Genomic DNA, 23,504 nt, shown 5'->3' with positions numbered 1-23,504 from the left:
GTGCAGGATTGAATGGTTTTAAATGAACAGATTTAACAATCTGTTCTTTGATAAAAGTAAAATCGTTTTGACATTCATTTGTCCAATTAAATTTCTCTCCCTTTTTCCTCAATACTCTGAGTCTGTGGACCTTGTCAGCAAAATGATGAACAAATTTGGAATAAAATTCCGCAAGACCCAGAAAAGAGCGTAACTGCTCTTTGTCTTGAGGTGGTGGTGCATTAGTAATTGCATCTAATAATTTCTTCTTTGGTTTAACACCATCTCTGGATAGAGTATGTCCCAAATATTCAATTTCTTGGACACCAAATTTGCACTTTTTGATCCCCACAGTTAATCCTGCTTGTTGCAACTTCTCAAACGTTTTGGTTAATGTCCTATCATGTTCTAAGCGATTGGCACCCCAAACTAACACATCATCCTGGAACACCAATACCCTTTGTAACCCTGTCAAAATTTTTGACATGACCCTCTGAAAAACCGCTGATGCAGAAGCCAAGCCGAATGGCATTCTTATGAATTGGAAAGCCCCCTCAGGTGTAATAAAAGACGTAAGGTGTTTAGATGATGGGTCTAATTTGATTTGATGATATGCACTGGATAAGTCTATCAAAGAAAAATATGTCGCATTGTTTACTGAAGACACCATTTCGTTTATATGAGGTAATGGGTGTCGATCAATAAGAATATTATGATTTAAGTCCCTCAAGTCAACACACATGCGCAAATTTCCATCCGGTTTTTGTGCTAAAACTATTGGACTAAGCCATTCCGATGACTCTATCGGTTCTATTACCTGGGTATCACACAATCTCTGCAGTTCCAATTTCAGTTTTTCTCTTAAAGTGAAAGGTACACTTCTTACCTTGTGAACACATGGTACATTATGAGCTTTAAGTATGATTCGGTGTTCAAATTTTTGCAAACAACCCAGTCTATCACTAAACAATTTTGGGAATTTGGTACACCATTTGGTAACTTCAGCATCCTCTGTGGTTAGGACTTGTTGTGGGTGATTTGGATTTAATGTAATCCCTAATTTCTTTTGTTCACACCATCCCAACAATGCTCTTCCCCTTTCTACCACATATACTTTGCTAGTGGTTGTGTTACCTTTGTGCGATAAAGTGCATTCAAAATAGCCTAACAATGGAAGTTTAACACCGCAATATCCCACCGGCTCAACATCAGGATTTTTTAATACGTGACTACCTACTTTCTCCCATGCACTTTTGTCAATGATGGTGTATGGGGAACACGAATCTGCCCACACAGTTATTTTGGTGCCATCAATTCCTAAATCGCATTTGGGTGGATTGTAACTTTCAGATACTTCATTTATGACATTGTCACATATGACCATTATTTCTACCTCTCCTTCATTTCCTGAGCTTTCAGCATCATCATACTCATCAATAACATTCACCGGGTTTTTCCATTTTGAGTTAACTACCGATCCTGCTTTACACATACGTGCTAAATGACCCACTTTTTTACATTTATAGCATTTTTCTTTTACAGCATAGCATTTTTCTGAATCAGCGGTGTGTCTTGTACTACCGCATCTGTAACATACTTTGTTATATTTTTGGGTGAAGTGTGTTTTGCTAATATTGTTTTCTTGCTTACTACCCTGTTGTTGGTTTTTTTTTCCTACCACACACACTTTGGTTGTACACGATTTATCTGACGATTTATCTGAACTTAACTCCTTAACGTATTTAGAAATATTTTCAATTCTTCTTGCAATTTCGATGGTTTTTTTTAAGGTTGGGTTATTCATATCTAAAAGCCTTTCTTGAATTTTTGTGTTACTGGTTCTATTTATGAATTGATCCCTTGTTATTTCTTCATGTAGATCTCTAAATCTACACGTAGCTGCTAGTGTCCTTAAAACAGAAATATATTGTTCTACAGTTTCTCCCGGTTGTTGAGATCGAGAGAAAAACTTGTGCCTTTCAACCACAATGCTGTTTTTTTTCCCAAAGTTTTCTTCTAACGCATTTTTTACATTAGTGTACTCATCACTGGAGGTGGTTTCCTCATACTGTATTTCTGTAGTATCACCCTCCTCTCTACCATCGTCATCATTGGTCTTTTCGTCTATAACTAATTGTTTAGGAATGATAGTAACGGGTAAAGTTTTTAAAACCTTCCTACCCTCTATGCCTAAATTGTGTTTTAATATTGCTACTTTTCGTGACGCCAGGAAATCCTCCCCACCAATTGCCTCCAAGTAGGTTTCAAAGGATTCTATCCAATCCTCCCAGGGTAATGTGGGTTCTCCAGGGTTCTGTAAAAATTTAGGCGGGGCAATAATGGATGACATATCCATTTTGCTTGGGAGGATATTATTATTATTTGGTTGACTGTGATCAAGACTTCTGTGTGTGTGGTATTCTGGGTAAATTTGGAAAAATTAATAGTTTTAAAACACGTGATATAGTTGACAAAATAACATTACAACTGAAACAGTCACCATCATCTTCTGTGGTCCAAAGTAGCACTTCCTTTAAACTGTAGTGTGCAACGTGCTACAAACTTTGTTCCTGCTCTATGTCTGGGCACGTGTGTTTACTTGTACACTTGTCAGTTCTCCTTGTATTTTTTTTTGTTTTCGCCCAGACTGCCTCCGTGAATTCGTTGCAGCTTCTTTATTCACAGCGATTTCCTCTGCGCACTCATTTCAGCCTGTAAGCTGGTTGTCGTGGCAACATTGTATTGTGATCCCCGAACACTCGATGCTTCATGCGTCATGCCGCGTTGACGCTCCCATGATGCATTGCGTGCTTCAGACACAAGGAACGAGAACGCGGCCACAACTATGCCGGTCCCACGCGATGCGTATCCAAGGCAGCGACTACGATCGTGAACAACAATTCCATTCGAAGGTGAGCTCAATTAGTTTTGAACGGCAACGTTTGAACGGTGAACCGATTGCCGACAATTCACCGATAGTCACCAAATCTTTCAAACTCCACTTTCTCTGGGAGCAAAACGTGCTCACACAACAGTATACAGTAATTTAATCAAACGAACCTGTTGTTAAGATCAATGTGCTGCTCCATTAACCTGTTCTCCACTGCCCGACTCCAACCTCAGGACACGACGTTGAAACCAAGCGTCTCCGTCGCTCACTTTAAGTGAAATTGTCCTCCCATTTCACAGTTCGTACCGTGGAATTCTTCCGTTGGGGTCAACTTCTTCTCATTTGGCACAAACAGCGCACAGGTTTCACAAGTGTCTGCCTGTTGTTTCATACAGCACCGCAATTCCTCTCTCATTCAAGGATGCTTGGGATATCCTCGAAAAAAAAATTTAATAGCAGGGAACGCGATGACGGTCACTGTGTGCTTCTGGTTCATCTGGGGTTTGCTGGCTCGCAAATTCTTCTTGAGTCAGTCTGCTTCAGATCCCATCCTCGTTCGCCACTTTTAAAACGAGCAGACTTGCGTGATGTAAGAAGTATTTATTAAAGATGGTACGAACAACCCCCAGACACATCCTCTGCCGCAACTGCCGACACACTCTCTGCTGGCATCCCCACAATTCCATTCCCATGGTTACCCTATGGAATGCAGACTCTGTTGCTAAAGCAGCACGCAGGCTGCCAGATGTTAAGATACAACAAGAATGACTGCTTCTCTCATCATGGGGGGTAGTATTCCAGAGTCAAGGGCTTCTACGCATAGTGTCATCAGCTGGGGTGCCAGCAGGTCCACATAGCTTTTGTAAAAGTCTGCTGTCAACCCATATGAACCTGGGGCCTTGTTTGGGGGCAAGCTGTTTATCACAGCCTTTATATCTTCCGTAGTGAAGGGTTCGTCTAGGTATGACCGGTGGGCCCTTCCCAGCCATAATAATTCTAGGGAATTCAGATAGGTCTGGAGCTCAGAGGAGGTTATGCAGGAGGACAAGGTGAAAAGAGTAGTGTAGAATTTTGTAAATTGGTTGAGTACTTCTTGGGGGCCTCTGTCCAGTTCTCCATCGCCATTTAGTATTTCAGGGACAAAGGCAGCGCTATGAGACGTGCACAGCATATTAGCTGGGTTCTTATTTGGTCTATCTCCCTCGCCATAACTTCTGGCCTGGGAGTATTTACCTAGAAATTTCACTTCCCTCTGTGCCTCTGCCTCGTATTCTGAAATTCAGTTCCTAATTTCGCTAAGGAGGTTGGCATTGTCTGTTCTATAATATTGAAATTCTAGATCCCTGATCTTGGTTTCAAGCTTCTCCAGCGATTGCCTAATGGATTTTAGAATGCCAGCTTGTCTTTCCCAAGCACCACCACTTTGAAGGCCTCCCACAGAGCTGCCTGAGAGTCTACTGATCCTGTGTTTCTGGAAAAATACTCTTCTATTCGCTTCTGTCGCTTCTAATACCCACCCGGAAGACCATGTTTGTGAGTGCATTAGAGGAAGTCTCCAATTTGGCATTCTTGATGGCTAGCCTGGAATGGAGAACTGTAATTGGACCAAGGCATGGTCGGGTAGTGTCCTGGGTAGGTGTTTTACTTCTGTTGTCCATGCAGCTATATCTTGGGAGACCAGCCAGTAGTCCAGTCTAGACCAAGCGTTGTGATGAGCTGTTATGCACATGCCCTTTGTTGTGGCTGGATATCTCTGCCTCCAAATATTTATGAAGTCTCTATCAGATGCTATATCATTAAGAGCTACGCTTGATCTAGGGTGTAGTTTACGATCTCCTCCTTTCCTATCTAGTGTATCGTCCATCAAGGTATTAAAATCGCCATTCCATATGATCGTATCATGTCCTATCATGTTGATTTGGGCCCAAATCGTGGAAAAAGTCAGGTGTGTCCACATTGGGACCATATACCGCCGCTAGAGTAACGTCTGCTGTGCCTAGTTTACCACTCAATATTACATACCTTCCCTCCGGATCAATATGTGTTATTGTAGTTGTCCAGGCTATCCCCTGTTTTATCAATATCGCTACTCTCTGAGCAAAATTGGAATATATGGAGGAGTATATAGCGCCCCATCGTTTGCCACTCAACCCAGCGTGTGAAGTGCTTTTTAGGTATGTTTACTGAAGGAAGCCTATATCGATATTGTGTCTTTCCAGATAGGAGTGCATGAGTCTAGTCTTACGGTAGTTGTTCAGTCCTCTTAAATTCCAGGTAAGTAGGTTATAGGTTGTCATGGCTTGGCAGGTGGATGAATGCCCAGACGATTATGTTGCAGTGTATCTTTGATACCAAAGTGATTGCCTTGATGCCTCTGCTTCAGTTCGAGGGACGGCGATGGTTGTATCTCGTGGTGTCGGGTCTGTGCCGTCTCTATGTTACGTGTGTCCCGACTTGTGGAGTAACTAACAGAACTATCCCTTCCCTCCCCCCTCCCACACCAACCCCCCAAATAGGTTGTGCAGATAATCCCTCCCATTTAAACCAACTCAAGGTGCGTCCCAGTGACATAACTGGGACAAACAGGTGGGAGATCTCCCTGGGGCATGACTCCTCTGGCGTACAAACCTGCTTGGTGGCGGGGTGGCTGCTTGTGTAAAGGAGAGCTATGTAACAGTAAAACATGGGCAGTGTAGCGGGGCCAGGCACTTCAGTTCAGTCATTGTCACTTAGTCCAGCCGCAGATGGGTCACCAGCAGACGCATCAGCTACACGATACCGGCCTGCCACGTGTTTGGCGAATGTCATGACTGACTTGGCATCTGTGAAGTGGTGCATAGTTCCCTCGTGGGTTACCTTCAGTTTGGCCGGGTACACTAGGGCATAGGGTATTTCAGCTTGCCGTAGAATGCGTTTAATTGGCACAAATTCGTGTCTTGCAGCCCGGACAGCGGAAGTAAAGTCCAGATATAGGGAGATGTCATTTCCCTGGTGCTGAATTCTGCCCTTCTCTGTGGCTTGGTGCAGTATGGTATCCCTGTCGCGATAGTTCAACAGTCTCGCTATGATTGGTCTAGGTGTGGCTCCCACTGTGGGTCTGGGACCCAATGAGCGGTGAGCCCTCTCAACTATGAACATTGGTGAGAGACTTGGGGCGAACAGTTCACGCAATAGTTCTTCCACAAAAGTTTCCATCTGGGATATGGCTGTTGTCTCTGGTATACCTGCAATATGAAGGTTATTCCTTCGGGAACGGGCCTCCAAGTCTTCGTTTTTGGCCCTGATTACAGTAAGTAGTTTGTTCATTTGCAGTAGTTGTTCTTTGGTCTCCAGTTGGAACTCGTGGAGCGGTTGTCCAGATGGTCCTATCAGGTTTCGTGGATATCAACTTGTTTTTTTACTTGATCCAGCTGGGAGCTGAGTATACCTAGTTTGTTATCAATGGTTTTTAAACTTGATTTTATGTCCAAAAGCGGCGTGCGGAGATTGTCAGTGCCGCCCTCCGCGCCTTCCCTTGTGCCCTGCTCAGAGTCTGTGTCCGCCACGTTGTCTGTCTGTCTGGTGAGCCTCCTGCTCTTAAATGGGAGCTTTGATCGCTTGGCATCATGTTTCCCCATTTTTCTATGATTTGGTAGATGTGTGTGGCCGTCCCTGGGTTCGAAGGGTGTCTGCCCACTCGTGCCGTTGAGTTTTGTGCTGCCGCATATGCCTCAAGCTTCCCCTCTTGTTAATGCAGAACATGAGCCCCAGGGAGACCTCTCAGATCCAGGACCCGCTGTTTGTCAGCACCACTGTGTCTCACACTCATTCTCTACATGCAGGGTCTTCACAGCATGCAGTGCAGCCGTAGGGGCGACTGAACGCGTGCAGCGTGGTTAGTGGGGGGGGGTAGGCTATACTGTGGTGATTCAACAATTGTCTAAATGCAGCTACTCATGTACTGTAAATTTCTGGATCCACCGGGGCCTATGTCTGTAGGCCGCCTACCAAGTTCTCAACAGCCTGGGGGAGCCGCCCCACATGCAGCAACCACGCTAGAGGCGATCGATCCGCGCACACCAGTGAGGATGCCTGACGTGGTGTCTCCTCTGAGGGCCGTGCGACTCCCCCACTCCCCCTCCGCTAGGACTCAGGCGCACAGGATAATAGTAAGGCCTCACAATCTGAGGAGTTCAGGGGTGGCACAAACCTCCATGCAATTCAGGCGCGACTGTTGAATTTGCTAAATTTTACGACCAACGGGCTGCCGGTCCCCCGCACTTGAACACGTCACAGCGGTGCACTCAGGCCTGTATTTCAACCAAGCAATCAGCCTCCAACCAGGATCCACATGCAAGCCCTGCAGCCGCCCGGGCTCTCGCAGCGTGTCTCGCCGCAGACCCCCAGGCCCAGGACATCGTGGCTACTCACCTTCAGTTTGGGCACTCACAGAGCTGCAAGTATATCCCGGGGCACGAGGGCCCCCGCACAATCCACTTCTCTCAGGCCCAGGCTCAGCCTCGCCCCTCTCGCCGCAGGGCCGCCCAGCCGCCGGCCTCGGCTTCAATCTCTGCCGCCGCTCCACCACAGAGCTGGATTTGTTACACTATGATCGTGGGTACACCCCGCTGCCAGGATGTCTCCACTTCTCCGCTTGGTCTGGCACGGCGACGTCCCGGGTTCCGCGATCTTTCAGCTCCCTTCCCCACAGAGCCTTCAAGTGTCTTTTCGTTGGGTTTTCTGGGGAACACAGTGCCCCAGTAGAATCTTGACGCCGCCACACCACCTTAGCATTGTTAAATAAATTGTGCTGGTTCTTGGCTATCAAGGATTATGCAGGATTATTCTGTGGCTGGCGGAGCACTCTCAGCGAGCGGCCATTTTGCAGTTCGGCTGGCCACGCCATCCATGCCTCGTTCAAGGTTAAGAGAGGATCCGTAGGTGTCAAGCCTGGTTGAGGGACCTCTGTGAAGACATCCGCCTTTACCTCCATGGTGGGTAATTGAGAATAAAGTACAACTGCCACTCTCTGTTTCACGAAAGTGAAGGAGACACTTACATCCGCAGCAGGGTCAGATGAGGAAACCAGGCCAATGGCATCCTGTAACTCCTCATCCTTATGGTCCTCATTATACTGGAGAACAAAGCCATCCACCTCATCAAATTGTCAATGTATGGGTCAGTGCCTTTGACATACCTCGGCTGTAAAGGCAACTTATCTGAATCGTCTGGACTGCTGGAAAGCTGCACCCCAGTGTGATTGAGGCACAGTCTCGGTCAAGTTCGGGAGAGCAGACAGAAGGATGGGTTGTACTTCCTCCTCCAGCGCAGGTCTCATCAGCATTGATGCAGAAGGACCTAGCATGGGGAATGGAGCCAGGACCGAAGTAGGCACCGGGGCCAGATAAGAACCAACAGCTGCAACAGAGAGCACAAATGGCGCTGGGGAAAAATCCAGCTGGGGGAAGTTGGACTGGATGCCTTTGCAGTTTCTTAGGGCTAACAACATCCCGAAATTGAGGGTACTTTGGGATCAAGTTCGCAATCGACTCAGATGGGGATCAGAAACCAAGACCAAGAGGCATTTTGATACCCTCATGCTTTCTCTGGAGTTCGAATATGGCAGGAAGAAGTCGAATCCTGCTTGAACTTATGTTTTTCTTAGCCATGTGTGATGGCTTGGCGTGCAACAAAAATCTGCCAAGGGAACTACTTTAGAAGTGGGAATAGGATCTACCTTGCCATTTTGACGAGTACATAATGGAGGTTTTCTGTGTATGACAGCAGAGTTTCCTGTTACTACTAGAGCGCGAGAGTAGTACTTTGAAGTTTCTACATCCTGTCTGATGCTTGGGGAATTTTCAAAAGGTAAAGAATCTGTGGTTAGAAGTATCCATCAGAAAAATCTTTATTTTATGTTTTTTAAGGTGTGTCAGACTCCATCTGATTATTTTCTTGATGGAAAATGAACTGAATTGTGAAGAAATCTTCTCTGGATGATAACCGCTTAAAATGATGTAAAATTCCCATATCAGTGAGAAACCTAAGCAGAGCTCAAGGGACTCTCTACAAGCGCAAAGTGTGGAAGAAATCTGAAGGATGGTGGCCTCTCTGGCTGTGGTCTTCAGACTGGTTGTTTTCAATTCGCTGACGTTTAGTTCTTTGTAAATGATGTAAATATGCTACTAAATAGTCTTTGTTTCTGTCTTAGATCTAGTTTTAATGAACAAGTTACTTACCTTCGGTAATGATTTATCTGGTAGAGACATAGTCTAGACGCAGATATCTTAATATAGAATATCCAAAGGCGTCTGACTGGTCCGGAAAATTATGCGCAGCAGCACGTCTGCGCACCGGGGGACGGCGCCGTACGACTCCGCCCTGACGTGACGTCGTCCATGGACGCGACGTCAGCGGAGCCATATATGCCCTGCCCCGGCGCGCCAACATCAGTTTTCATCAGAAGACTTTTCCGCATCAGGACGTGAAGCCACAGTCAAAAACTGTGAAAATATGGGAACAGTGTGCAGAAAAAGAAAAGAAAAAACAAGGCATGGTGAAACAAACATTACCATAGAAAGACAGTGCCAGGCACTATATTGTAAACTGAGGGAGAGAAAAGAACAGAGCACCACTCTGGGAGGGACCCCTCAAATGTTAAGTCCAAAACCTCCCCTGGAGGCCGAAGAAGATGCAGAGCATAGGCAGGATTGAACCCTTGGCCTGTGTGAGCCTGTGCCACTAGAGGCACAAGACTCCCCATTGAGCCATAGCTCCGTGGTGAACCAACACAGCAGCCGGCAGAAAGGCTGCAACCACAATATAGGACAGGGAAGGACAACCAGTCCAGAACCCAGGAGAAAAGGCAAAGTACCATAAAGCGTCACTCAAAAGGAGACGTCAAATCCGAAAAATGGACCGTCCACGCAGGAAGCCGCACAGGGCTATGCGTTGACTGGTGGTTTAAGCCTGGCGTTGAGGCCGGCATCGCCGCTCCCGCCGTCCGCACAGGAAGCCGCCCAGGGCTATGCGCTGACTGGCAGAGAGTGCTAGAGCGACCAGGACGGTCTGGGCCACGGCCCAACGTCGTCGCCTCGGCTCCGGAGTCGGAGTACACAACCCTGGTCGGGGAAGGAAACGCTGACGAGGGCCAGACCGGAGTACCCTCCGCCTCTGTGGGGCCCGAAGGCGCGCCAGGGAGAGAGGGGGACTCAAAGTAGGTCTGAAGAGCCCGGGAGTAGGCCTCCATTTGGGCGCGCGTCGCTCCGACTCCTGGAAAAGGAGGGTATGGAGGAGGTGACCTCCGGGCGCCCGTAGCTGACCCCTTACGAGAGGAATGGGCGCCAGCAGCACGCCTACGAGAGGTGGACCTCAGTGGACGCTTGTGGCTCCGCTTGCCTTTTTTAGGGCGCCGGTCGCGGGAGTGGCCTCGGAAAACAAGCTAACTCTGGAGAGGGAGAGTGGCAACGAGAAGAAGCTGGGCCGGACAGCCGTGCGACCAACAACTTCCGTCGTAGGGACTTCGATTTCATATGTTGACAATCACCGCATTGTTTGGAATCGTGGTGAACACCAAGGCACCACATGCAAATAAGGTGCGGGTCAGTGCCCGACATCTGACGCACACAGGCCTCACAGGATTTGAACCCGGAGGGCATTGCACACTGTTCCGGTACGACACCAACGGTGCCGACAAGGCCCAAAACAAGGCCAGGAACTGCTGGTTTCCAGGGTCCGCGTCGTGATGCAGAAAAGAAGAAAACTGATGTCGGCGCGCCAGGGCGGGGCATATAGGCTCCGCTGATGTCACGTCCATGGACGACGTCGGGGCGGAGTCGTACGGCGCCACCCCCCCCGGCTCGCAGAGGTGCTGCTGCGCAAAAGTTTCCAGACCAGTCTGACACCTGGGGATATTCTAAGTTAAGGAATCTACGGCTAGACGTCTCTATCAAATATTGAAAATATATTGTGATGTTACAGTGAGACTCCCAGCTCAACGATGGAGATGATTGAAGCATGTAAATCCATGAAAGATCTAAATTTGGAAAAATGTGGGAAAGACATTCCATGAGACTGCTACCTCATGAAAGAATGTGCACATGCAGCTGCTGGGACAAGGACCAGATCACAACAAAAATAAATGCTGCGGGAAGAAACACTTTGGTCCAAGCTAGGAACAATGCCGATGGTGCACAAAAGAAAGCAGCACTGATCAATCCCAGAGCCAACCTGGTGGAGGATAAAATGTTTTTGCCAAAATTAGTGTCTAGCCTCCTGGACTTGCTGTTTGGAAGGGCAGTGGGGAACGGCCCTGCACTGACCTCAATGAGGATGCCTGTACCACAAAACTTTTGGTTGTGGGGCGCTGTGTCAAAAACATTGTGTCTGCCAGACCCCGACAATAGTGGCGTGCCACATGATGGTTTACTGTGTTCCCCAAACAGGGCTTGGAACCAGGACCCCAGGAGGGCATCTGTAAGGGCCTTTTTAAATGGAAGCATTGGTTCTAAGCAGGTTTGCACTGACTGGAGGACCTCTGTCAATAAGTTATTTTTCACTTCCACCATTGGAAGCCGGAGGTCAGGGGAGCACGTTTGACCAATATTGCAAAAAATGCAGTCTCCTCTGTGGTCGGGCCAAGAAGAGTGACTAAAGCAGTGTCAGGAGAGGTGTCTAGCCCACAGGCATAGCCATACTCCTCATACCAGTTGCCCTCGAGGACACTTTGGGCAATATGGACAAGGGGGTCAAAAACCCCGTACTAAGCCTCCTCATTAATTTCTCCTATGTCAGGGCAGAAAGACTGACAAGGTGGCACGATCTAGATGTCTCTATGTGGCACAGTCACGGAATCGAAACGGACTATGGCATCGGGACGCTGGTGATGGCGTAATGAGATCAGGTGCCCTCAAGAGACGTGGAACTGTGGAGGGGCTCCGGACCGAGGCCTGGTCTAGATTCGAAAGCGGACCCCGAGGGTCCTATCGGGGAGAACTCGCTGACAGTTATCCGGTTCCGTTCAGCTGGTGATTTGTTTGTTTCAAAGAACAAAAAATTCAATGGGAATTACAATGGAAAATGTCAATTTAGGAAAGTACTCATCGACCCACTGCCCCACACACACTTAAGGAATCCGAAAGCAACTTGCCATGAACAACCCAATGTGAGCGCACATTTTTTGGGAAATTTTTGTGCAGATTTGTGAAATGGTGGCAAAGCTATTAGCAAAACAAAAAATGCCTTGTGCCCTAAAGTAAATAACTCGTGCCCCCGACATGCAGTGTGTTTCCATGAGGGTCATTTCAGATGCTGCAGTGATTTTATCAATAATGTCATAGAACTTGTCATGAGTGATATTATATGTGATGGCCATAGTCAAGCCAAGCAGTTCTTGGACAGGGTGCGAGTTAGTTTAAGGCACGAATTTACAATAACTGGTAAATTTCAGTGGTTTTGCTTGTTTAAAACTGTATGTTTTAACTGACATTTTCATCTAACTAGAATGTCCCTTTAACCTTTTTTTCAGTGAATATACATGTTTTATTTAAATGCAATGTAAGATCTTATTAATAAATGTAACTATAATGTCACTTTAACCTTTGATTATTTTTCAGTGAATTCCTAGTTTTTTGGGTTTTTTTTAAACATAAATTAATATTTTATTACCATACGTAACACCCACGCCACACTGTGCACAACCTTTGCAAGGAACAGTGCATAATAAACGAATGGCTCTCTTGGGTAAACTTAGTGACTGCAGGAGTCCTAGGCATGGAGAGAAACCTATGGGGCGGGAGTCTGGGGGATGGCTTAGATTGAGAAACTTCAAATAACAGAAAACAGCTTTTTTAAATCTAGGGTGTCTCTCCCTCAGGCCTTTTCCAACTACATTCTACATAGTGAATTAGGGTTTCCCTATATAACAGACTCAATTAGATTGGCGCCAATTTTGTTATGGATCTCTATTTGGCGCAGGGACACTGTTAATTTAACGCAGCGCATAATTGGAGACTGCATGAAGCTGGAGCATTATAACAAGATTGGCTGGCTCAGATACGTAGAAGCAGGACTGAGTGGAATAGGACAGGGAAAACTATTTTGGGAACCAGCATCGTGCAAGAGGGTCTCTAACCAAAAATAATTGAGGCATTTATACAGAGGGCTAAATTTGTCCGTAGAGAAAAGAACCGGAAACAAAAAGCATCTCTTGCATATGACCTTATCCCCAAAGAATAGGGGAAGGTTTCTCATATCTATCTAGCATTATCATCACTCAACATAAATACATCCTCCTGCGCTTTCACTTGAATTTTATCCCTCTGATATTAGGGTTCCCTGAGAAACAATTTAAACACTCAGCGTTGATACCAATGTGATAACCAGTAGCCCCAGTCAGATCTTCACATTGTACTGTTTTGTAAGTTTTATCACACAGAAAGAGAAGCTTTTATCCTCCCAATTTTAAGGAGCCGTAATTTTTCTCTATGTAGGGTGGCATTGTACTTTTTAAAGACTCTTTCCGATCAGTTTGTCTGTTTTCTGTAGCCACCTTCCTTTGGGCTTGCATGAGAAAGAGAAAGGCCCTGGTAGGTCCGAGACTTCAACTAATTATTGTAACCATGAAATTGATGTATCTAAATGAAGTGTTCTCGACCTAACAACAACCAAAGCTTTTAGTGAAGATTTTAAATGTTTTAACTGATTTCTAACATTACCTGTATTGTATATATAATGTGCTGTGATTAAATTGTGCTTTTATGATGTGCTTTTATGATGTCTTTTACAGAGATCGAATAAAGATTTTGACAGACTGACTAGCTTGAGCCACTCATGTATTATTCCTTTTGTTTGTTTGTTTGTTTTTTGTCTCTTTTCTTGGGTGCTCCCCTGCCTGGGCATCAACACCTTTTTTTAATGTTAGGGGCTGCAGGAGGAGCTCCGCTGCCCCTGCCGGCTCCCCACCAGAAACCACGCTGGTGCCAGTGGGAGCTAGCAAATATTTTTGGTAAATGGGCGTCCCGGTGCTGACCTAGGACAACCACAAAGCAGGTGCCATTAGAGGCTATGGCGGGAACTCCAAGGTGCCCAGGGCCTCATCCCGCTCTCTAGCCAGGCCCCATTGTAGTGGTGGTAGGAGCCGACCACTGCTGATTTCACTGCTCTCCCACAGGCGGGAGCCAAGTTGTGTTTTCTGACCATAAGAGTGTGGTCAGGATATACATTTAATTTTTAGTTTTAGGACAATGGGAAAAAGCCCCCCCCCCCCCCCCCCCCCGAGTCCTGTAATGGCCTCTCCTACATTTCTTTTCATGTTGCGGCCAGCCAATCAGAAAGCGAGCTTCGATGGGAGCAAGGTTGATAAAGTGAAAAAGAAAGCCCCCTCGACCAATCAGATCAATCTATTTTTTGAAGTTGTGCAATTACAGAACTGTTGCGAGAATCCTGCAAACCCACCTGTCTAGCAATATAACGTTTTTGCATCTTAATTCATGAAAAACTGCTGAACGAATTTACACCAATTCACAAAAAGCATACTTTCTACACTAATATCTAGCGCTCTGCCAAATGTGGTATAATTCTGCTCTTTATTTGATGTATCGCTTTTCAATTGTTCCAAGGAAAAAGGCATGGGGCAACTATGTTTTGGGACAGCCCCCTTTTTTCTTGGTCCCCGCTTGATGGATCACCCAGAAACTTCCCAGGAAAAACCTGAGGTGGATGAACGTTTTTATGGGAAGTTTTATGAAGATTCATCAAATGGCACCAACGGTATTAGCAAACACAAAAAAGCATTTCCTGTGTAACTACATCCTAACTATAACGGGCGAGCCCCACTGGGACATATTTGTGCTATACAAATTACTTATGTGTATGCTAACACACAACACACACACCAGTATGTATGCGTTCACGCTAGAACTCGTAAAATGTTTACATGCCACATAGTGTAAGTGGGCAACACTCAGGCTTGTCTTTGTAAAGACTCTGAGGAATGTCACCATCTTTTCTCGGTTCTACGGTCTGATCGACAAATTCAGTAACTGTAAAATAAAATATAGCTCGTGAAGGTCCTTATAGAAACGTAGCTTCTGTTTCTACGTCCATTACATTCTAGCGCTTTTTAGGTCTCGCCTAGCTATTGCGTTTACGCAATCGCTATGCGAGACTCGAGTAAGAGGGGCATTTCAAAGTGCTCCCAAAAGTGGATTGCATGGCGAGCATGCGCACAATCACGTGCATCGTGCCGCCATGCAATCCGTTTGGGGAAGCGCTTCAGCCCACTGGCGCGTGCACGTGTAGCCACAGCCTCTGCATCATACTTCAAAGGGTCCGCTCTCACGCCTGGAATGCGCTTCCCCGCCCCCGCCACAGCATGCCGAGAGATTGTTTCCAATGCTTGTTCTTTAATGGCTTAATGTCATTTGTCTCTCTGGTTGTTAATAGCTCTTGCGCACTATAATGTTCTGTCATAGCACACCGGCTTTATCTTTTCTGTTTAAATATATAAAAGACTCCTTCCTCCCCTCCAGCTCAATAATTATGCACAACTTGGAAATAATATCTTTATCACAATATGGAGAGTAATTGCATCTTGTACTTCTTTGGTGTAGAGGTATGCTCTCTAATTACACGATGGAGTAGTAGTAAACACCTTTTGGTCAGTCTCCTGAGCGGCAGAAAGTAATTAATTTATGGATGGCTCAATGCTTAGATACAAACGTGTAATTAAGTTCACTACTTGGTGCTATATGGTGGAAATATGTTACTCTAAATTATGAACTTGTTGCCGAAATCTAGGGTGAGTGATGTGCAAGTCCTAAATTTCCAGCAGGGCCAAATCAAGCGTATCTGTTTCTGAGGACGATCAGCTGAGTAAAGTTAACAGCTGCTATTCACAACACAGAAACGGCACAACTGCCGAAGTCAAGCTACGTAAATGTCGTGCTTCACTGCACAATTATCCTTGCAGACAATCTCCTGCTTAGTTTGTACTGGGGAGTAGCGCCCTCTTGTAGCAGGTTTGTGTAGTGCATGAACACAGTTTCTACTCTTCCGAGCAGAATTTAAACACACACACACACTGGTTGCCTAGAAACCTACTTAAACATGTTCATGACAGCCGTATAAAATGAAAGAGCTACCAGGGCTGAATTTAGACACAAACCACCATCGGAAGAAAAGTATATACCAGCCACACAATGTAGTAAACAAGACAAAGAAGCTCCTACCCGAGAATTGCTTTCGAAAAAAATCGTACAATTAACAGCATCATTTTTCAAATTTTAATAAACGCAGTGGGGTTTGCAGGAAAACCGGCAGAACTTGTCACATTTTTCAAGGCATGTCAACATACCCTGGAAAATATTTCACCTTGGACTTAATATAGTGCCTATAAGTAAACTGTCTGCACATCAGCAATAACGCGCTGCACACCTATGAACATTTGTGTTACAGAGGTAGTACTGTCTTTTCACCCAATTGTATCAAAGGGACTATGTTAAACTGAGAAGTGATGCATTGGGAAGTCAGATTTACACCAACCAGAAGGACATCTGCTTCCCCCCCCCTGTTGCTGTGCAGATAAGGTACAATCCTTTCAAGGTTCTATGTTCATGCGCCAGTGCACACCCAACGCATATCCGCGTGCTGCTCAAATGCTTCAGCATATGGTCCTCTGAACACACCGACCTGCCTGTGGTACTGCTTTAATGTGAATGTCTATTAGGGAGACCCTCTGATACTCAAACAACAAGTATTGGCATAGCCAATAGGTCTCGCATTTGGGACCTTATAAGTGTTTAGCCATGCAACAGTTGGTGGTGTTGCACCAAGGATATTCTGCTGCTTAACTAAATACTTATAAGGTCTCAAAAGCGAGACCTATTGGCTATGGCAATGCGTGTTAAATAGAGCATGCTATTAAGGCACTTTCTTTTTATAACAGTAATACAATAAATAGATGAAATCTCATCGACTGCAAAGATATGTATAAACACTTACTGGTCCGGTTATTGCTAAAGTCAGCAATCGAGGATCCTCCCACTGTGTTTTTTTGGTACCTGGAAAGGCAGAATATATTTATTAAGGTCAACAATTACCATTTAGACTATTAGATGGCTGCACAACATTAAAAAAATAACATAACCCTTACTGTGGTTTATGTAGAAAATTCTTCCATCCGTGTGTGTTCGCTCTTCCCATCCAGGCTGAAAAGGATGAAGTTTTAGAATTGTGCATGAAAATAACAAACAATAGCACAAGAAAGAGTATAAGCAAGTTACAGTAAACAGCCATCACTGAATCCAACCTTTAATCACAGTTAATCTGGGACTCTCAGTGCTCAGTAGGATAAAAGCTCAAAAATGGTTATAACGTATGCTTTTTAGATGTTTTTCCTGAGTTATAAATGTGGGAGACATACGGGGAACACAGCCGTTTTACTTTCCAGGAATTGTGAGCATTTCCCCGTTTCAGTCTTAGGCACTGCTTGTTTGTATTAAGTAATACGTTTGGCTACTTACCATTATGTCCCACTTTGAATAATTGCACCAATGTGCTAGGTAGATCTGACAGTTTGTTATATTAACCTGCAGTACATAGAAGTACTAGTGATCATAGGCATGAAAGGCAGTCAGTCAGGAACTTCCCTTTCATAGCCATCTTTGGTATAATAGCGATGGCTGCAGAAAGTCTCGGACAGAATCACGTCCAGTTCCAAACTTTACCTCTGGCATGTTGTGGGCAGTACTGAAAACTTCTCTAGTTTGCGGTGTACAATTTGTACATTGTTTCTTGGACTAGAAGCCAAGTCTTGCTCACCATTTACATGGGGTCCACCACCGGAGTGCTGTGTCCACTAATGTAGGTCACAGTTGAAGGAGTGTGCTTACTGGTGAGCGCGTGTCTGTGTTGCTGTGGTTCAACTAGGAAGCGGCCTGAATGCTATATGGCTGCATGGACGGATGGTGGAAAATGGATGGTAAATGAATACATGGAGAATAATGAATCGAAGGACAGGTACTGGTGAATAAGGAGTTGAAAAATGTTGAATGCACTGCTAGAAAATGACGAATGAATGGAGAGCGGTAAGCAGATGGATGGTGCATGGTACATGTACAAATTATTAGCAAATTTAGTTAGCACAATCACTGGTAATGAAGCTTCCACCAGATTTCCTGTCCTCAGCCAGGATCCATGTCTCTCAGAGACTGAATTGGATTCAGGGAACTGGGTAGTACACCCACTGCAAAAATCAACATTTAAAAATAAATTCACACATGGGCCCTCTTACTACTTGGGCCTGGAGCACAGAGTGTACTCCCTCAGCCCGCCCGCTATGTGTCTTTTGCAAGTTTTTTTCAGGACGGAGTACTCAAATCATGTAATGACGGACACAACATTTTTCTCCAGGTGGCAACCAGCCAATCAGATGGTTCCAGTTTCACTGGAGAATCAGAAATTAGATCAGAAAATTAACATCTGTCTACCAATAATTACTGTTTTGAGCCACCTTCTGTGTTGTTTTATATAATGTAATTTAGTTTATTCATTTTGTGTACATTGGTTTGCCTACTGTCTCAATATCAATGTCCTTATGATAATTTTTCATGTGGTGTTATTCATGTTTAAGTATGGATATTTATATCCAAAATTTTAAGCAATACACATAAAATGATTAATAATTTTAATTTGTTGTACAGTACACTGAGTCTATTTTGATCAATCATGTGTTATGTATAGGACTTGATTTTCACTAAGTCCATTGTTGCCTAGGAATGTTATTTTCTTTTGAATCCGAGATTAGTATTCATTTATTTATTTATCTTAACTTCTGGATCCGCAGATGTCTGCAAAATCATGAGGGAAACTATCACGATTGGCATGAATGATGTGTCAAATGGTCCTCAAGTGTAGAATACTTTTAACAATAAGCACATATTTCTGGCAGGGCAGGCATGGGAGTTTCTAATATTTTAAATATCTAAAATCAGTTGACTCCACAGACTTGGACTTTCATAGAGGCAATACATTTGTCCCAAACACCCATGATATGTGTAAGATGAAACTGCAGAAGTCTGATCAAGTGTTGTTTACACCCAATACCTCAATCAGAGAGCAAACACATTTTGTGGTCTGGCAGAAAGCATACAGTTGGTGTCCAAAGTGGGCTATTGCAGCTTGCAAAGTCAGAACAAGTATGATAATGGCACTAAAATTGGACTCCTTCGAAACAAGTTTGGTAATTTAGGAAACATTTGGCAAGGGTCACAGTTCATCTTGATCTTCCTTCTATGAGACTTACATCAAGCAATGCACTTGAAATTAGTAGAAGTATGTTCAACAATCAGCAAGTTATTACAGAGGGTAAGAATATACGTTTTTAGGAAAGAACTGAATGCAAGAGCAAGCCACAGGGCAAATAGTCGGAATTTCCATGGCTTCTTTTGTACTGCGGCGGGGTTGGCTCATCATGATAATGACATAGAAATTCTGTGGTCTACCTTTGTTTGCATAAAATCTGGCACAGGCAGATGACTTTCAATGATTTGACTGTATATGGTACAGAAGCTCTGTAAAAGACATACAGCAGAGTGAGCATGCGAGTTGATGATTGTTGTCAACGTCATCGTTTTGCAATTTGACTGTCCACCGGATTACATTAAATACTGAATACCTACTGGTAAGTAGGCTATGAGGCCCTAAAGTAAAAAAATATATATAGTTGTTTAATAATCTGCAAAGTGCATTTATTACTAATGAAAGGCTAATGTGATCATATCTTTGGACGTTTTGTTCATTGAATATCTACTTCTGATTAATTCATGCCTGACGATCTCACTTATTCGAATGGAGAGTTTAACTGCTGCTTATTTGGCACCGATCCAGAAGACAGCTGCTCTCTCTGTTTGTGATGCCTTGTGGAATCTACCTTCAACATATTTCAACCTTCAGCAAAATAATATGATCGTTTTCTGAGACTGGCCCTTTTTGCTATGCACATTAAAAGACTAATTGACGATTTGAAGGGCTATCACTAGCAATCCAATGCATGTAACATCTTTTGGTACCAAAAATATGCTGGATTTCATGTTATTGCCAGTTGCGGAAAAGATTTCGAGACTGGTATAAGAGTAATTACTTCCCTTACTTCACTGAAATGTAATATAGGGTTTGACAATTCCAACTCCAGGATAATTTGACTACTTGGTGCTAATGCGCAGAAAAGAATAAGGCGGCATTTATAGTTTATCTGACTTAAAATTAAACTAGTATGGTACATTTCTGAACACGAATATAAATGTTTCAAATTGCAGAGATACATCAATGGGACCAGAAGTCAATTTTGACAAATGTTCTAAAACATGTAAGAAGCCCCAACCCTTGATTCTAAATAATCAAATTAGAGTTAAACCACATGAGGATAAAAATCCTTGGTTTGACTACGAATACAAAATTAACACAATAAATTCTAGCAAAGTCTAGTAGAGTGGCTGCTAAACATTCGTCTAATTGGGTCTAGGCAATATGAGATTAGAAAATATAGAATCAAACTCGAGCATGTTGGGGAAACAGCAATGTAAACATATAGAAGAACACTAGACTCTAATGTGGAAGACAATGAGTCTCAAACAACGAAAATACATTTTAGGCATTGACCGTGGAAGGTGTGGGCTCTTCACAAAGCCACTCTCACTGCCACATTAATGCGCTGGATTGGGCCCCTGGCATAAATGACATCCAGCAGCATGACTAAAGATAGATCAGAGATTAGCTATGTGCTTAAATAGCTTTCCTCTTTGGGCATTGGTGTACATAATAATACACAGATTATATTAAGCCTTTTTGGGCCCCAGTGCCATAGGAATTTCAGGTGCTAAAAAGATGGAATTCAAGTCATATTTTCTGGCCAGGTTATTGCTACCAGTTTTTCGATGGGGCAAACATATGGTTTGATTCCTTCTTCATGGAAGGGCAGCATATTGATTATTGTGAGGAAATTGGGTTTATTATATGGCGCGGTTGTGCAACCTCACCATATAATGCACTTACCAACCACCCCTTTAGGATCAGTAGTTTTTTTTTTGTCACACTTTTAGCTCACCCCTGGGTAGCTGTGGCTCTGAACAGTCAGGCTTACACAATTGAACATGTGTAAAGCATTTAAACAGCACCAAAACAATTGAAGAAATTATCAAGTAAGCCTGGCGGACTAAGCTGAGTTTCGCTACTCCGCGAAGTGCAAAAAAAACTCAGCCGCACTATACGGAGCTCCACGAGTAGGGGAGGTCTCTTTAGATAAATGCAGTTCGCAGTGATTTTCAGTGCCAGGTGCTTGTCCGCACTGATCAATCATCGTGAACGTCATCATGTACAGCGCAAGCGTGTGCTGCTTCCTTTCTGCCGCTTAGCGGCAGCTTTCTAACGCGAGCGGGCGGTTTCACAGCGCGAGCGGTGGCGAGCATACGCGACTGCTCGCAATGAGAAATCTGACCACCCGCATTGAGAAATCTCGCTGGGAGGTTGATTTTCCACGCTCGCCACCTTGATGTTGACGATCGCGATTTTCCTAGCTCGGGCCCACCAACTTGACGTTGATGAATGCGAGCGAGGGAAAAATCTCCGTTTCGAGTAGAGTTTTTTGGAACTCCACAAAATCCACGTAACACGGAGTGCAGAGAACTCCGCAAACTCCGTGAGCGGAATGGAGTTCACCACCCAGACTTATTAACAAGACACTCAAGAAATTCAACACCAATTTATAAACATAAAGTGTATTTTTATGTATTAATAGACACCAAATCGAAACAGATCCACTGGAGGGTTCCAGAAATATAGCTTTTACAAGGTACAGGAAATAGGCACTTTTTTTTACTAACCCGAAAACAAGAATTGGCAAATTCAATAAATCTAACACTTAAAACCGTTTTCAAGAAAAACTTGGTTTAAGTATCAATGCGGTTACTTTGAGTTACTTTTGGCGACCAACTACAGCAGGGAGCCAGCCAGGGGAACAAGCATGGTCCTCAGAAACAGATACTTCAAAGGAAGTAGCAGTATTCATTTAGTTCAAGGCACTTTTGTCTCCGTGCCATAGACTCCTATCGAAGTGGGCTTCATCCAAGCGATACATGATGCTGAAGATGCTCAATGATGCAATGCGATCAACAGGGGTCTTGCTGCAGCTACTCCTCAGGCCATAGGCTTGATGAGATAGTCCTGGCCACAGGGGTCAGCGTCCCTTGAAGTTCTCTCAGTCCAGGCAGAAGTCCAGTCGCCACTGGGCTACCAGTGATCCAGTATCATGGTCAAAGTAGAATCGTTCCGTGGACGATAACTTGGCTTTTGGGTGACCAAGCTGCACTACGTTGACTCTCCCTGGTTCAGCAGACTTGGAGACAACATTGAACGTCTAGCCCCAGTCCCTGGTGTTGCATGTCAGAGAGGAGAGGCGGTCAGAAAATTCGGGCAACCAACTTGCCCCAGCAGGCTTCTTAAGCTGTTGCGGCCCTCTGCTGCGAACAGGTCAGTTACTGACCTATGGGGTCTCTTGCTTCAGCTGGGCTCATGAAACAACTTCTCAACGAATATGACCCAGCAGGAGCAGTCTCTTCTCATTTGTTAGCTACAAGGTTCAGTAGTTACAGTCTTAGGTGGTGCAGTCTCTCTTTGACGGGTCCATGGTGCAGCACAGCAATCCTTCTTTGCTCCAGTCTGTCGAAATCGGGAGTTCTGGGTCCCAGGGATGCCCTTTTATGCTCAGAAATGTGCCTCCATGTGGACATCGTCAATAGCCAATGGGTAACTAGGTTCCCTCCCTCCTGATGACCACTTCTCGTGGCATCTGGCTATCCCAGAGTTCTCCATTCTGCTGACTCTCAAGATGGTAGAACCCACTTAGCGTGTAGAGCTCTCTAGCCCAACCCAGAGGTGGGGCTTCCAAGTGGGATACCCGGCCATGAAAAAACAGTTTGGTAACTGGCTAGCCCGCTTCTTCTCAAGTGCCAGGGTGTCTACCTAAACGTATAAAGTAGCCTCTTTGCCAAGTGTTCATCATTTGTCCTTCAAAGGCAGCTTCTCCTTTGAAGCTGGTCTTTTGGGCCAAAACCCATGTGGTTTCCTGCCAGAGAGAAGTAATACCTCTCCCTCACGCAGGCTTCTATTGTGTCCTTTCCTGGGAGTGGTTTGCACGTCTCCCCAGGAGGGTAGAAGGCTGTCTCAGGGACAAACCCCTTCTCTACATGGAATTTGGGCAACAAAGTGGCAGCTTGGTAAAAGTTGCACACTGCAACAAGTTACATTAATTCTGACTAGGACATCAAATTGGGCATTAGTGCAACGAGTTGTTTAATACCTTACAATATCAACTTTATTAGTCCCAGCCAGAAAATAGCAAAGCTGAGTTGTCTGCTTGCAACTGTGCTCTTGCCAATGCATCTACTAGCCTTATTCCACAGTAAAAACGACAATTGTGGGTTTTTACTGTTGGAACATGTAAAAGTACATGTTCCACTTGTCTAATATACAGCACCTTGCCTTAAGGCTAGTTAAGCCTGCCTTAAGGGTGACTTACATATATCAAAATGGAAGAATGGGGTTTGCCATTGCTTTAAATGGTAAAGTCGAGTTAGCAGTCTAAAACAGCCCTTCCAAACTG

The 23,504-nt window shown here is 44.6% G+C and overlaps 1 protein-coding gene across 4 annotated transcripts in view; it reads right to left on the bottom strand.

Moving 5' to 3' along the window:
- Positions 1 to 23,504, bottom strand: part of NEDD4 (NEDD4 E3 ubiquitin protein ligase) — a 1,922,401-nt gene that overhangs the window by 630,953 nt on the left and 1,267,944 nt on the right. For all 4 annotated transcript variants that reach the window (XM_085644133.1, XM_085644134.1, XM_085644131.1 and 1 more), the window contains 2 exons: positions 17,001 to 17,055; positions 16,850 to 16,908 (listed from right to left, as the gene is read on the bottom strand). In XM_085644133.1, coding sequence (XP_085500259.1) covers positions 16,850 to 16,908; positions 17,001 to 17,055 — 114 coding nt within the window. The remainder of the gene's footprint in view (positions 1 to 16,849; positions 16,909 to 17,000; positions 17,056 to 23,504) is intronic.

The sequence above is a fragment of the Triturus cristatus genome, chromosome 3_1 (assembly GCF_964204655.1).
Source record: "Triturus cristatus chromosome 3_1, aTriCri1.1, whole genome shotgun sequence".
Classification (NCBI taxonomy): Eukaryota; Metazoa; Chordata; class Amphibia; order Caudata; family Salamandridae; genus Triturus; species Triturus cristatus.
The sequence above is the reverse complement of the archived record's forward strand: the minus strand, read 5'-3'. Positions and strand labels throughout refer to the sequence as shown.